Source organism: Myotis davidii, unplaced genomic scaffold, assembly GCF_000327345.1.
Source record: "Myotis davidii unplaced genomic scaffold, ASM32734v1 scaffold205, whole genome shotgun sequence".
In the NCBI taxonomy this organism is placed as follows: domain Eukaryota; kingdom Metazoa; phylum Chordata; class Mammalia; order Chiroptera; family Vespertilionidae; genus Myotis; species Myotis davidii.
Window position 1 is genome coordinate 1002186 of NW_006297573.1, and position 16554 is coordinate 1018739.

A 16554-nucleotide genomic window follows, 5' to 3' on the forward strand; every position below is an offset into this window, starting at 1 on the left:
TTTCTCCTGCCTTAACTATGATGTATAATTAGTAGCTTTTAATACATTTTATAAAATGGAATGTGTATTGTTACAGAAATGAATGTATCAGTACTTTTGAATAGATATTTATAACCCTAAAATGTAATGTTCTGTGCAGCATTTTTTTTGAAAAGTAAACTGTCTGTGAATTATTGCAGATAAGCTCAAGCACTTTGAATTATAACTTGTTCCTCTTTCAGATTATATCACACATTTCTATTTTCACCTCAAATTAGTTAAAAAACAAACACTTATGTGCTACATTTATTCTTATTTTAAAGTAAGAAAACATTTCCTGTTGTAAATTTAAGCCATTCTATTTTTTTTTAAATGCTGCAGTATTAAGATAGGCAGTAATTGTAGGAAATGCCTTCATTTAAAATAAAACAAAAATTTAGGCTTTATATGAAAGTAGTGACTTGATATGAGTGAAAGCCTCCATTCTGAAGATGGTCATCATTTTTCATAAGATTTCAAATCACCTTCTTTAATTACAGATAAAACAAATCTTGAACAGTTGCACAAGCACCAATGCTGAGCTGTGTTACTAACTTACTGTTTTTAATTGTGAGTTCCTGGGAGAGATTATTGTCTAGTTTTGTGTGATAATTTATATTGTTGTATATTTGGTATTAAGTATTTTTTAAATTTAAAATATTTATTGACTATATTATAGTCTGTTCTATAATATGAGAAATTGATTTGCTCATTTCAAATTCAAATTTTATTTAATCACTAAAGTAACGTTAGCAGGTATTGTACCATATAACATGAACTTATTACTTATTTTCCTTTAACCTTTTTCTTTTAGTCAGTACAAAAGATTAAACTCTGTAAAAGAATGAAATCAAGTGATGGCTGTTTCTTTAGAATTTGAATATGGAGGCCACAGGAACAGAAGAAGTTGACAAGCTAAAAACTAAATTTATATCTGCTTGGAACAACATGAAATATAGTAAGTATTTTGATTTAAAAATTGTATAAATCCAAAGGTATATTTGAAGATGTGTATCATCTTCCTTATTAAATCACTGACATTGCTTAAGGTTCTCATTGAATGACATATTTCTAAAAGGAATGTAGATAAGAATGTCTCCTAAAGAAAGAACCAAATATCAACATAAACAGTGCTTAGAAACTAAAGCATACTCATGTGCCCTCTTTTTTTTTTTTTTAAATTCCAAACAGAATTTATTCAGGTGATGGTAATACCTCCGTTTTTAGATTTAATTTCAGGCAACCTCATGTATGAACCAGGAAGTAAGCAAAATAGACCTCTGAACACACAAAAAAGACGGTATAAAGTTCATGCACTGATACCTATGAATTCCTCCTGGAAGTACCCTCAGACCCTTATTTTTAACCTAGTAACTCTTGGTTTGCAAACAAATCCAATAACGGTCATATGGTGTTTTCTTTAATTTGTTTTGTTTTACAGTTTATTCTTTTTTATGTGTTTGTTTTTAATTTTTTCAGTGACAGTTGACTTTCAGTATTATATTAGTTTCAGTGTACAGCATAGTGGCTAGATGTTTATATAACTTACAAAGCAATCCCCCCAGTAAGTATAGCACCATACATAGTTTACAATATTATTGACTATATTCCCTATGCTGTTCTTTACATCTCCATGACTATTTTGTAACTGCCAATTTGTACTTCTTATTCCCTTTACCTTTTTCACCCAATCCCCTAACCCTCTCCCATCTGGCAACCGATCTTATGGTATTTTTGAAGCTCACTTCAGACTAAAAACAAATATGAGGTAAAGAAGCCTTCAGAAATGGAGAAATACTCAGCAGAACCAGTTTCAACAGGAAAGAGTTCATAGCCATAAAATAAAAATGATAAAATTTAGTGAAGTTCCTTGACACTGCAAATTCAGATAAAACCTGTTGGCAGTTGACTTCTGGCTCACTGGAAGTCATGGCCAACTAGCTATTTAGACAGTTATAACTTGAAAATAACATGACATGGCATTCTGAAAATTACGAACATTAATTTTTAAAGTTGAGATCAATAGATACAAAAGCCTAAGTGACCATTCTACCTGTAGCTATGACACGCACTGACCACCAGGGGGCAGACGCTAAATGCACAGGCATGGAAACATGGAACAGACTGATGAATCTCAGAGGGAAGTGGGGAGGCGGGAGGGCGGGAAGAGATTAGCCAAAGATCTTTTTTTTTTATATTCTTTTTTTTATTTTATTTTTTTATTGCTAAAAGTATTACAAAGGGTATTACATAAGTGTCCTTTTTTCCCCTGCCCTTAACAATCCCCTGGCTGCCCTTACCCCCCAGTGTCTTGTGTCCATTGGTAGGCTGTTTCCAGATCTTAGCTATGGTGAATTGTGCTGCTATGAACATATGGGTGCATATATCCTTTCTGATTGGTGTTTCTGGTTTCTTGGGATATATTCCTAGAAGTGGGATCACAGGGTCAAAGATCTTATATGCATACTAGAGGCCCGGTGCGCAGACTCGTGCACTGGTGTGGCCCCTTGGCCTGGACTGCGGCGATCAGGCTGAAACCAGCCCTCTGACATCCCCTGAGGGGTCCTGGATTGTGAGAGGGTGCAGGCCAGGCCGAGGGACCTCTAGTATCTGTGCACCGGGCCTCTATTATAATTTATATTCTATAAAATGCACCCTTTTAAAGTGTATGAGTCAGTGGTTTTTAGGATATTCACAAGGCTGTGCAACCATTATCACTGTCTAATTCCAGAAAATATTTTTAGCCCCAAAAGCAGTCCCATGCCCATTAGTAGCTACTCCCTATTCCTCTCCACCTCCCTCTAGCCCCTGACAACCACCAGTCTATTTTCTATATCTATGGATTTCCCTATTCTGGACATTTCATGTAAATTAAATCATACAACCTGTGGCTTTTTGTGTCTGGCCCTTTTCACTTAATGTTTTCAAAGTTCACCCATGTTGTATCATATATATATCAGTACTTTATTCCTTTATATGGCTGAATAATATTTCATTGTATGACTATACCACATTTCTTTACCCATTCATCAGTTGATGGACATTTAGGTTATTTTTACTTTTTGGAATATGAATAGTGTTGTTCTGAACATTGAGTACAAGGTTTTATGTGAACATGTGTTGTTTTTTTTTTAAATATCTTTATTGATTTCAGAGAGGATGGGAGATTGAAAGAGAGATAGAAACATTAATGATGAGAGAGAATCATTGATTGGCTACCTCCTGCACATCCCCCACTGGGGATAAAGCCCACAACCCATGCATGTGCCCTTGGCTGGAATCGAACCTGGGACCCTTCAGTCCACAGGCTGACGCTCTAACCCACTGAGCCAAACCAGCCAGGGCTGAACATGTTTTCTGTTGTCTCGGAGTAGAATTTCTGGATCATATGTTAACTCTAAGTTTAATTTTTTTGAGGAACTGCCAAACTTTTCCAAAGTGGCTGCACCATTTTACATTCTCACCCTTAATGTATGAGGGTTTGAATTACTCCACATCTTCACCAATACCTTGTCCATTCTTTTATTAGAGCCATCCTAGTGGTTGTGAAGTATCTTACTGTGAGTTTGGTTTGCATTTCTTTGATGAACAATGATGTTAAGCATCTTTTCATGTACTTATTGGCCTTACATGTATATATTCTTTGGAGTATATATTCAAATTTTTTGTGCATTTTAATTGGGTTGTCCTTTTGTTATTGAATTATAAGAGTTCTTTATATACTCTAGATAAAAAAGAATCCCTTAGCAAATATATGATTTGTAAATATTTTCTTCTCTCTTCCTTCCTCCCTCTCTAAAATCAATAAAAATATATCCTTGCATAAGGTTTAAAAATTCTTTTATACCATAAGAACATTGTTACCTGTTTGAAAGTAAATTAAAATTATTTTTTCTCTCTCATGTTCTTTAAGTGGAGTGAATGTAGTTAAAATACATATTTTCAGTTCATTGTCCAAATATTTGCTACTTTTGCAAAAAATGCACATCCATAGTTGATAATTGATGATTTGAAATTAAATAAAAGAAAATGTTGCTAGAATTTTAGTGCGTAACCCTTTAATTGCAAAACAATTTTTTCTCATTTAGGTTGGGTGTTGAAAACAAAGACGTATTTTAGTAGAAATTCTCCTGTATTATTGCTTGGGAAATGTTATCATTTTAAATGTGAAGGTAAGTGCTAGACTTATAACCCATTTAAAAATATGTAGAAATTCATTGTGTAACTGTTTTCACTATTTTATTCCTAGATTAATCTACTTTTGGCACATTTCTGTTGTTTTTTACTTCTATTTTAAAATTTGTGGTAAAATATAACATAAAATTTACCTCTTAATCATTTTTAAGTTCAGTGGTATTAATACTTTCTTAAGGTTGTGGTACCACTACCACAATTCATCTCCAGAACTCCCCATTTGTAAAATATGAAACTCCATATCCATTAAACAATAATTCATTCCTCCTTACCCTCAATCCTTAACAACCATCATGTTTTGTATAGTATAGGTGTGCTGGTGATTTTTCCAGCTTTTATGTCTCTGAAAAAGTATATTACTTTCATTTTTTGAAAGATATTTTTGCTGGGTATAGAATTCTGGGTTGATGCTTTTTTTTCTTGCAGTAGCTTTTGAAGATGTTGCCTCACTATCTTCTTGTTTGTTTTGTTTCCAATGAGAAATCTGATGTCATCCTTATCTTTCTTTGTACATAATGTCCTTTTTTTTCTTAACTGCTTTTAAGTTTTTTTTTTATCACTAGTTTGGAACAATGTGATTATGATGTGCATTGGTGTAGTTTTATTCATGTTTCTTGTGCTTGGGTTTTGTTGAACTTCTTGGGCTTGTTGGTTTATAGTTTTCATCAAATTTAGCCATGTTGTTTTAAAATACTTTGTCTGTTTTCCCCTCTCTTCTTTCTCCTTCTGGATCACCAAATATACCTACAGGGTGGGGCAAAAGTAGGTTTATAGTTGTTCATATGAAATGTCCTATATAATAAAAGGCTAATATGCAAATTGTCTCCTTGACTGGGAGTTCTACCGGGAGTTCAACTGGGAGTTCGACCAGCAGGTGGAGCCAGCTGGCCAACCGCCCGTGGTTCTTCCTCCTGGACAGCCCTGTCCCTGATTGGCCCCCCCACCCTGGTCAGGGGCAGGGCCGGCTGGCCAGCTGCCTGTGGTCCCTCCCCCCAGCCAGCCTGGCCTGAATGGCCTCGATTGGGCTGGGCCAACGAGACCCCACCTGTGCATGAATTTGTGCACCAGGCCTCTAGTAATACAATAATGAATACATAATAACAAGAATAAACTCTGTTTCATGTACCCACAATTGTAAATTTACTTTGACCTCCCCTCCCCCGTGTGTGTGTGTGTGTGTGTGTGTGTAATTAAATTAAATATATCTATGAAACTAAAACCTGAGTTGAATGAAATTTTATCCACGAAGAAATTAGCTTGAAAACTTGTTCCTTAAGACTGGTGTGATGCATTTCCCCCCTCTTTTGGGGATAGGAAGGAGAATGAATTATACAAAAATAATGCAGGAAAAAATGTATGATGGGGAAAATATGACAAAAATCAATTAAATTTAAATGCAGACACACTCCAATGCAAGTAGGGGACGAGCTGTTACTTCTTCCATTAGTAAGTTCCAAAGTAGTATGCATCATTTTAGGAATCTATCTCATAGAAACATACTTTTTGTTTTTCTAGAAACACCCAGTAAAGAGCATCTCTCCTTTTCATTATATTCAACAATGTCTTAACAACAGAAATCCAGCAAATAAAGACAAATGCTTTTTCCTGGGATTTCTTATTTGCTTACTGGCTTTCCCTTCATATACTCCTTCTGAGATTAAAATGGAAATTACAAATTTATATTTAGGTCCTTGAAATTAATATATAATGGACACCAGTTTCTTAACCTGATCGCTGAAGAAGACAATTAATTGACTGAAATTAGGTATGGCTAGAATGCCTTTGGCATAAGGGGGTCTGTTACTCATCTCTTGTCAACTTAGTCATATTCACCATTGGACTGTGGTTCTAAGTTTAGGCTGGCTGACTGTGCTGTCATCTAGAAATATTGTTGAGCATGAGCTATACTTTTTTAGTAAGGTGCCCAGGAGATACATGAAGGGGAAGGGAAATAGAAGAAAATGTCACAGTAAGTTAAACCTATAAAAGTGTGGTTTTTCCTTAGTTAAAATGTCAATCGATTAAGCATTGTAATTTTTCTTATGCTCCATGAACTGCTTGAGTGTGATATCATGTGCAGCTCTATAGTAAACCCATTAGATACTCTAACTTCCACAGATGAGATTTGAGGAATGGGTTATAAAATGCTGCCCTTGATATAGCACCTATAATCAAACCTGGCAGACACCTATTATAAATATCCTATATAATAATGTGAAAAGTTTAGAATAAGATTTTAGTATTTTATTTTCTTAAGCAATAAAAAACAGCTGCAATTTTCTATTTCTACTATTCACTTACTACAATAAAATGTAATGCTTTATATAATATTGAAGGAAGAGCATTTTCTAGCAGTAGATGAAAGCCAATAATGAATATTTGTTCTGGAGACAGTGTGACAAAACAAATGTGTTCGAGGCAGAGGTGTGTGAGTGCTGGGCTGCCCATTCACTAACAAGCTGGACGGGCCAAAGGCCTCTCTGGGCCCCAGTTTACTCATCTGGAGAATAAAAGAGTTTTATAAGATTCAGATCCAAAGAAACAGATAAAACAACTTTAACAGGTTAACTCTCACTTCATGTTTAAATAAGATTATCATTATATTACTCAAGGGAGAACCTCATAGAATACTTTTTATTCATTTTTAAATGTTATTAATTTTATTCTCTAAGTTATCTAATACTCATCATCACCCTGTCTCACTCATGCTGCTCCTCCCCCCAGATCCCTCCCAATTTACCTCCAGGATATCTTTGCCAGTAGCCACACTATAAAACTTCTCCCTTTCTGTACAGTCACATAGCTCCACTTGTTACGAGGTACCAGCTGCTTACAGGGTGTCCCCCTCACAAAAAAGTAAGCTTCTCCAGGGAAGGGAGGTCTCTCACTTCTCTCCTACCCCCAGCTGCTGAGCACTCACAGCTGTCAGTGAGTGTTTGACAAATGATTTAAAATCAGTTACAGCTGGAAGGTAAATTTTACTACAGAAACAAATTCAAATTTATCTGTAGTGGTATTGGAGTGGTGACAGTGGACTTTTTGAGATCCTTTCGAGAGCAGTGCTTTTCAACCAGTGTGCTGTAGGAATTTTTAAAAAATACCTGACTAGTCAGGGGCACTGACTTCTTTTCCATTAGATGGCCAAATTAAAAAAATGACCATAGCCAACACAACAATACCCTTCTGGTGTGAATACCTTGTCTTAAAACAAAAATATATTTATCTATATAAAACCCTAATAATTAACTCTACCAAATGGCAGAACGACCTGTGGAACGACTGGTTGGTGGGGGGCGGGGCTGGCGAGCAGGCGGTGCCAGTGGGTAGAGGGAGGTGACTGGCAGCAGTGGTGGGGGGTGTGGCTGGCGGCGGCATTGGGATGATGGGGGCCGAGTCTGGCAAGTGGGTGGTGCCAGGCCATCAGCCAAGGCGGGTGCCAGTGGGGGTCACCCCTGATTGCCCTGCCAATTGTTCCACAGGTCACTGGCCAGGCCTACAGACCCTACCCTATATATTGGGATCAGTCTCTTAGATTTAAAAATTAAAACCTGACAAGGCTACTCTAACACTGAAAAAACAGGACAATGCAGCAATGACATGCATGGACTCTGGCTTGCACATTTGCATAAACCGGGCAGTTGGACAGTCCCGGATTGTGAGAGGGTGCAGGCTGGGCTGGGGGACCCCCGTCCCCTGGCATGAATTTCGTGCACTGAACTTCTAGTTACCAGAGTCTAGTACAGGGGTGGGCAAACATTTTGACTCGAGGGCCACAATGGGTTCTTAAACTGGACCGGAGGGCCAGAATAAAAGCATGGATGGAGTGTTTGTGTGAACTAATATAAATTCAAAGTAAACATCATTACATAAAAGGATACGGTCTTTTTTTTTTTTAGTTTTATTCATTTCAAATGGGCCGGATCTGGCCCGTGGGCCGTAGTTTGCCCACGGCTGGTCTAGTAGGTCATATAATAGAGTTACATCTTATTGGTTTTGTTGTATAATAATGTTGCATTTGATTGGTTAATTCTTGCTACCAGAAATCGTTATATACATCTATAGACACCTACTTTATAAAAATGTCACTTTGGAGCAAAAGGGGAAGATATATACTATTATTACTTTTTTTGTAAATCAATAAAAAATATACATATTTTTTGTTAGATCAGTAAAAAAATATATTTTTGGTGTAGTACAGAATTTTAGTAATTTGCTTTTGTGTGCCATGAGATGAAAGTGGTTGGAAATCATTGTTCTAGAGAATAAAGTAACACTTTAGAAGTAGTCTTTTAGTTTTGAAGTATTAATTGATTTGTAAAGAGCCTAACAATATAGCAATAATCAAATATTGAAATAGCCTAAACTATGTTAGGACAATTCTCTTCCTTAAATAAGGCCAATTACTAATCCCAGTCACTATAAGTAGTTGAAAGAAATAGTAGCATTTTTGAATATCACAGAATACTAACTATTAAAACAAAGATTTTTAATAGGTTTTTTTAGAGAGAAAGGAGGGGAGAGGGAGAGAGAAACACCGATGTGAGAGCAAACATGCCTTCTACTAGGGATCAAGCCCATAATCCAGGCATGTGCCCTGATCAGGAATCGAACCAGCAACCTTTTGATGCATGGGACACACACAGCCAGGGTTCAACAATTTTAATATGCTACGTTTTGTTGTATTTTTAAAACTAATTCAGATCAGCCTTCCTTCCTCATACTAATATAAAATAGTTTTCATCATGCTATCTGTCACACTTTCCCATCAGGATCCCTCACTAATACACAAAAGATGGAGAGGGAGAAAATCTACTTGATGCCTTTTAAAATACATAACACTTATAAATTTCCAGTAGCCAATAATCATAAGTATCTATATATTATACAGGGGGTGGGCAAAAGTAGGTTACAGTTGTGAATATATGAAACACAGTTTATTTTGATATTATTTATTCTTGTATACATATTTTTCCATATGCACAACTGTAAACCTACTTTTGCCCACCCCCTGTATAAAACACCATTTTGCATTTTTCAGGTGTTTTACTGCAAAGGCACTTATTCTTTATTAAAAAGTTCAAGATCAAGATGGTATATTTTTGAAAAGCGTAATTATTTAGAGGACTAAATTTTCCAAGCTAGAAATATTTTAACTATAGCTAAAACTCTGAAATGTTTCTTAAGCTGTGGGGTAAACATGCAATTTAACTTTTTGATCTCAAAAAACAAATACAGCATAAAGATGCAAATTCACACAAATACTTTTATTCCAAATGGAACGTTATTTTTTATTTATTTATAACACAAGAATAATAATCCGTTTAATAACTACAACAATGTGGCATGAGTAGTCAACACCAGGACAGTCTGTGGTATGTACATGGTGTCCCCACAACAGTAAAAGGGACTCTGTGTGTCCTGGAGAAATGAAGTGAGAGACTTCAGGAAGTCCACAAAAAGCAGGAGATTTTCAGCATCCCAGACACTCTGGTGCACATGGACCGAGACACACAGCAAAGCACAATGGACAGAGCTTCCAATGCCACATCTCAATATCATGTGGAACCAAAAGTGCTTTACGTATCAGGACAGGAATGGCTTTGTTGTCTCATTCACGAGAGATGAGAGCAGAGAAGTAACTCCTAGGGTAAACAGTGCTCCTTTCTACCATTCCCATCAACTCCCAATCCCTCAGAAGGTCACATGGAAAAACGTAGGCAGTCTGTTTATAGATTAGGGCAGGTTTGTAGAAAGAATTGCTCTCAGATGCATTTTCTCTGCTCCCTAAAAAGCTTAGTAAAATATTGGATCTATGGGAAGAAAAAGTAACGCATTACACAAGCATCTCAGTCATCATCCCATCAGGGGAAGGGACAGTAAAAACACACGTATTCCCACTTGCTGCTTCAGTTAACATTCAAGGCAGGTTTCCTAAGAGACCATCTTGGGATGTTGACAACACAGTGGTGGAGAGATCAGGTGATGAATGTTGTTCTTGAGTTAAAATATGCTTAAGAGAGCAAACTTTAGTAAAACTTCAGTCAACTCCGATTTGTTTTTTACTGCAGTGTCTGATGCATCACCAAAAAAATACTACTGTGAAAATATGGCCTGAAAAGGAAAAAAAAGTCTTCTAGTCCTAGCACTAATGAACAAATGCTAATTACAGGCAGTTGCAATTCTACGTGAAAGGCCAAGGGTGGGCAGCTCAACTTTAGGTCCCAGACACACCTACTGAGCTTGCAGCCAGGAAGGGGCTGGCTCAAGTGACCGCCCTTCAGTGGGAGATGGGCAGGTACAGGCATTGATTAGCAAAGGTGTGGAACAAGAACCATGGACAACCAGAAAACCAAGTAGTTCCAGAGTTACCCAGTTCATAGACATCCGAAGATTCTGATGCAATTAAAAGATCACTTGGCCAATACTTACGTGGCAAATCACAAAGTCACATCTGATGCAAAATGGGTATTTCTGAGAAGTCTCTAACGCAAAGTGCAGTGATTTTGCTTTTAAAAGATGTAACACGTTTTATGAAGAAGTTACCTCATTTTAAAACTGACCTCTTTAGAAGAGGAAAGCGGAACGCACAGTCCCTGTGACACTGCAATCCTATCTCCAAGGACAAGCTGGGCTCCAAGGCTGAGCTTCCTGCCCAGGCTCTGCGAAGCTGCTCAAGCCCCTGGGTCAGAGTCAGCATCAGGACTGGCTTCTTCCTCTGTCTGCTGCAGTTTGGATAGAGGGAGAAAATGGATCCATATTTAAACTTTAATTATTTAGGTGGCATTTAAGATGCATATTGTTTTATTCTTCTCTTTCTCAGTGAGCACTGCAGTCATGCTTGCTGCACCTTGATGGTAATTTATTGTTGCTACTATTGCAGGAATCCCCCATTTCTCCCCCTTTGCCCACCTCCAGCCAACCTCCATCACCCTCCCTGGCCCTCAGCACACTATTGTCTGTGTCCTTGGGCTATGCATATATGTTCTTTCACTAATTCCTTCATCTCTAAGGATATCTTCTAAATTGTCATCTAAGATCAGCATTACTTTCAGATCTTAGGGTAGTATTTTCAAATTTAAGACACCAGAACCTCAAAAATTTAAAAGAGGATGTGGAATATAATGAGCAACATAAACTGATGAACAAAAATAGATCCAGAGACAGAGAAACATCGAACAGACTGTCAAACCTCAGAGGGAAGGCAGGGTAGTGTGGGGGTGGGGGGCGTAAGAGATCAACCAAAGGACTTGTATGCATGCATATTAGCATAACCCATGGAAACGGACACTGGGGCACTGGGGGCTTGTCCTGGGGGGTGGGAGGGGCTGGAGAGGGATTGATGGGGTAAAAGAAGACGTATGTAATACTTTAAACAAAAACAAACAAAAATAATTTAAAAGATGAGTTATAATGTCCAGTGAGAAACCATAGCAACTTTAATTTGCGATAAGAACATTTAATGTTAAAATACTTTAACTATGAAATGACATCCTGAATTCCATAGGGAGGTACAATGCATCCGTTTTTATGTGTGTCCTTAGAATAACACATTATAATGGGACTAGAGGCCCGGTGCACTAAATTCATGCACTCGGGGTGGTCCCTCAGCCCAGCCTGTGCCCTCTCGCAGTCTGGGAGCCCTCAGGGGATGTCTGACTGATGGCTTAGGCAGGCCGTCAGTCGGACCCCCTTAGCACTGCATGGAGGTGGGAGAGGCTCCCACCACTGCTGCTGTGTTCATAAGCCATGAGCCTGGCTTCTGGCTAAGTGGTGCTCCCCCTGTGGGAGTGCACTGGTCATCAGGGGGCAGCTCCTGCATTGAGTGTCTGCCTTCTTGTGGTCAGTGCGCATCATAGTGACCGGTCGTTCCGCTGTTCGGTCTATTTGATATTAGCCTTTTATTATATAGGATTGATTTTTTTAGAGAGAGAGATACGATTGGAGCCAGGGAGGTTGGCCAGCCGGGGAAGGACTGCGGGAGGGCTCCAGGGCATGTCCAGCCTGTCTTGCTCAGTCCTGATCGGCCGGACCCCAGCAGCAAGCTAACCTGGTCGGAGTGTCTGCCCCCTGGTGGTCAGTGCATGTCATAGCGATTGGTCGACTGGTCGGCTGTCTGCCCTTTGGTGATCAGTGCATGTCATAGCTAGTGGTTGAGCAGCCTTAGCATATCATTAGCATATTGCACTTTGATTGGTTGAACAGATGACCTGACGACAGGACACTTAGTATATTAGCCTTTTATTATATAAGATTGTGTACAGTTTCACCTTAGAAGAGGTCCAACCATAAAGGGTGGGTAAATGGATGATGCTCCAACCATTTGATGGTCCACTGAACAGCTACCAGAGTCATGTAGTAGAGCTCCATGCAGTGCATGGAAGTACATCCTGGAGCGCTCTCTAGATGTCAAGCACTGTTTCAGAAGTTTTATGTCATTACTTCTCTTTATAACTTTTCTATATTTTTTAAATCTTTTCCATCAAATGATTATTAACATTCTCACCAGAAAAAGCAGCGGAAAGATGTTGCTCAGAGATTTTTCCACATAATATTGCCAATTCCTTCCCTACTCACTCCTCAGGGGGAGGAAGGGGTAACTTGAGAATCTTTAGCCAGAAAATTAGTAAAGCTCATAAGGTCATAACATAAAAGGTTGTGTAAAGTTGATGAGCAATCATAAAATTGTATCACAGGACTTTATTGTGTTACTGATACTACCATCAGTTAGATATATTGACAGGTAAAGGCAAGGTAGTAGAAAACTTCTTTTAAGTTTAACTGAAATCTATACTAGGTTCTTAGGAATAGCTCTTCAAAATGACTTAGAAGAAATCATGTTGCAGTCTCAGAAGAACAAGGCAGAGCATCGTTCATGTATAATTTTGTGTAACCGAATAATTCAGTTCTCCATTGTAGAAAAGCCAAAATGTTTCACACATAAGTAGGTATTTCTTAGTTTCCAGGGTAACTGATAGAAAATTGTCTGAAATAAAGACATTAAAAGCAAACTTTCATTGTGCTTGTACTTTATATTTTAGTGTTATGACCTTGTTTCTATGGAAACGATAATAGGCAAATGCTGAAATTGAGGTTTCTTATATCTCTTTATTGAATGTCTCCCCCAAATTAAAAACAAATTGAAAGTTTTACTATCATGTTGAACATGAAAAGGTAAATTCTGTACTCACAAACTCTGTTAACTATTCTGATTTAACACTTTCTATCAGAATGCTTAATCCTTACCTGCTTTCTTACCAGCTTCTCCTAAAGTTCTGTCCAGGGCAATTCAAAGTCTTTGGGACAAACTCTTTAACATATATCAGCTTGTTTGCCTGGTAAATTCATGCTATTTTATGACGTCTCCTTTTATTCTTACTCATTATAATGAATTCATGAACATGGAATTGAGAGGTAGGTATTGCCTCTGACTTGTAGACAATAATTTTGAATGGAAATGTTCAAAACTGGGGCAAGTTAAGATAGACCCACTTTGTGGAGGAATTGTAAAACATGAGCTGCATTCTAAAGAGCTTTTCAAGCACCACAAGAACTGAATTTGGCGTATCTATCACCTCCACATCAGCTTCTGTTCAGTAGCTGTGTTACACAGTCATTTGAGACCTATCTCTAAATCTCGGCTTTTTCATTAGCAATAGAGGGAGACTATACATGGGCCTTATTTGTAGTTAGAAGGGCCAAATGAGATATACATGAAAGTGAGTTGTAAATCTTAAAAAAAGAATTATATAAAGGCCCTATTTTGGTTTCTATCACTACCACTACCCATTTACTAACTGGTTTGTAAAATCACTCAGAGGCTTACTGTACAGAACCAAGCAGAGCAGAAGTTTTTACAAATAATTATCTGCTTTTTGTTTAAAGGCACAATTAATTCACATAATTCGTTCATTTTTTCACAAGACTGTCTGAGTAATTCTGAAAAAAGAGTACTTCCCATTTACAAAGCCACGTCCCATCTGGGTGAACTCACAGGCTTAATCTAACTTTTAATGAAATTAAGAGCTTAACTAAAATTTAAATAGAATAAGAGCTATAATACATTTCCTCTATGAAATAAAATAATCTCTGGCATTTAAGGGAGACAAATGGGGCTTTAACATCTTTATGACAATGTTTTTTACTTAAAAGAATGCATCTTCACTAGCCACGTTGTTACCCATAATTATTTTAATCAAACATTTCCTCTCTTTTTCCACTCTCCTCCCTCTCTCTTCCCTCTTCTCCCCGCAACACCCCAGCCATTTTAACTTTAGAACGTTTACCTCAACACTCTTTTTTTTAAAAAAAAAAATATATTTTTATTTATTTGAAAGAGAGAGAGGATAGCAGAAGGAAAGATAGAAACATCAATGATGAGAGAGAATCATTGACTGGCTGCCTCTTGCACGCCCCCTACTGGAGATCGAGCCCAAAACCCAGGCATGTGCCCTGACTGGGAATCGAACTGTGACCTCCTGGTTCATAGGTCGATGCTCAGCCATTGAGCCAAGCTGGCTGGGCATACCTCAGCACTCTTAAAGTTGGACAGGATTCTATCCACGGGAGGGGAGAGGAGAGGGAGCCATGGAGACAAGCATTGTGGAGGATCTGGCATCTTAATGCCCAAAACCTTGTGTTACAAATTAAAGTCTAAATTTGTTACCTTGTGTTACAAATTAAAGTCTAAATTTGTTTTCCTTTTTTTTTTTTTACCAACAGTCTCAAGAACACAACACCTCTCTTTTAGAACAGTCAGTGTAAAAGAGAAGTCTGTTAAATCACTGAAGTAAGACTAAAACATATTTGTGTAAAAGTGGAAATTTTAAAGTAATCAGAACTCTGTGGGTTCTCCTTTGGGTAAAAAACAAGCAAGCAAACAAAAACCTATCTTCTGCAGCACTGGCAGTCACATCTCACACCATTCAGTTACTTCATGTTTTCTTTCCCACAATTTTCTTTCCTTCTGTGTTCAAATTATAGTTGGAACGAATAAGGCAGTTTCTGTCTGAGATGCTGAAAGCAGCTCACTTAACACCATACAGCCTCTCCCATGTCAGTCTCTATTTTGAACTTAAATGACAAACCCTAAATTGTTTTCACGTGAATTGTCCTGAGTATCAACTTGCTTAACAGGTTGGAGCAAGGGTACCACCAAGCCCTTAACTTGATTCCTTCACTTAGGTACCATCTGGATAGGTAACAATAGATAAATACTCCAATGTTGGGATATTAGAGTTGTTATTGAGAAAGGAAAAAAAATACCCCAAAGTCTTCATATAGTCCCACAAGACCTTAAATAGAGCGATACATAGGAAAGACTGAGGACTGGAGGGTCTCAGGCAGGTTTGAGAAATGAAAATAGGGAAAAGAACTGGGCTTTCAGGTAGTTGAGAGAGAAACTGGCTAGACACGACGGGGAAGGAATGAGGGGTGGGGATGCCCGGCATGGCCAGTGTTGGTCCCTGGTGCCCTGCCCTGGGAAAGCCATCTCCAGGCAAGAAGGAGCCGAGTGGTTAGACAGACCGACTTTCTCCTGGATAGGGAGTGCCGGAGGAGGAGTAGGTTTGTGGAGGAAGATGACTTTTGGCTCTGTTATGTGGAACATAGAAGTGGAGCTCTCTGGTTGAAAGTTTGTTATAAATTTATTTTGGCTCAGTTTGTTATGTGACATCCCAACTTATATTTTAAAAAATAGCACACACACAAAAACAATTAGGGAAATTTCTTAAAGCTAACATGCTAATATCACATTTTTTGTGATTGTTTTCACAGAGCAATTTGGAATCTGGTTTTAGTAAATGAGGCATTCTGTGTAAAATAAAACAAATAAAAACACTTAAAATTGTATTGTTATTAGAGTATATAAAAAGTTACTGAAGCCATGGGCATAGAAGTGATTGCTTTGACATATTTTTCTTAAAATCTGAAAAATTTTCAGCCACTTTTAATTACAGCTGTTCCCCATTCTTCCTATTCTCTCTTTTTGTATCTCTGATAAATCGCTCTGTTAGATTTTTCTCCATGTCTCTGAAATTCTTTGGTCATATTTACTATTACTTTGTCTCTCGGTGCTATGTCCTGAATAATTTCTTTAGTTCTCACTTCTGGTTCTTTAATTATCTCCTGAGCTGTGTGTAATTAATCCTACACTAAGCTCCTGTTTTTAGTTATTATATTTTTCATTTCTAGTAGTTCCATTGGGTTTTCTTTCCTATATGCCTGGTCAGTTTTAATAGTCTCTTTTCTGTTATTTGTCCAACTTTCAATACATTCCCATTTTTAAAACATACGCATATCTAATTTACCCCACATCTGCTAAATAGCTGTACTCCTAAGGTTTTA

General features: G+C 37.7%; 1 protein-coding gene across 9 annotated transcripts in view; it reads left to right on the top strand.

Annotated features, from left to right (window-relative positions):
- Positions 1–16554, top strand: part of ATG4C (autophagy related 4C, cysteine peptidase) — a 71671-nt gene that overhangs the window by 16440 nt on the left and 38677 nt on the right. For 4 of the 9 annotated variants that reach the window (XM_015570154.1, XM_015570157.1, XM_015570158.1 and 1 more), the window contains exons 2-4: positions 833–976; positions 1526–1582; positions 4107–4190. In XM_015570154.1, coding sequence (XP_015425640.1) covers positions 901–976; positions 1526–1582; positions 4107–4190 — 217 coding nt within the window. In that variant the 5' untranslated portion in view covers positions 833–900. The remainder of the gene's footprint in view (positions 1–832; positions 977–1525; positions 1583–4106; positions 4191–16554) is intronic. The other 5 variants (XM_006773222.2, XM_006773223.2, XM_006773221.2 and 2 more) reach the window with 2 other exon arrangements.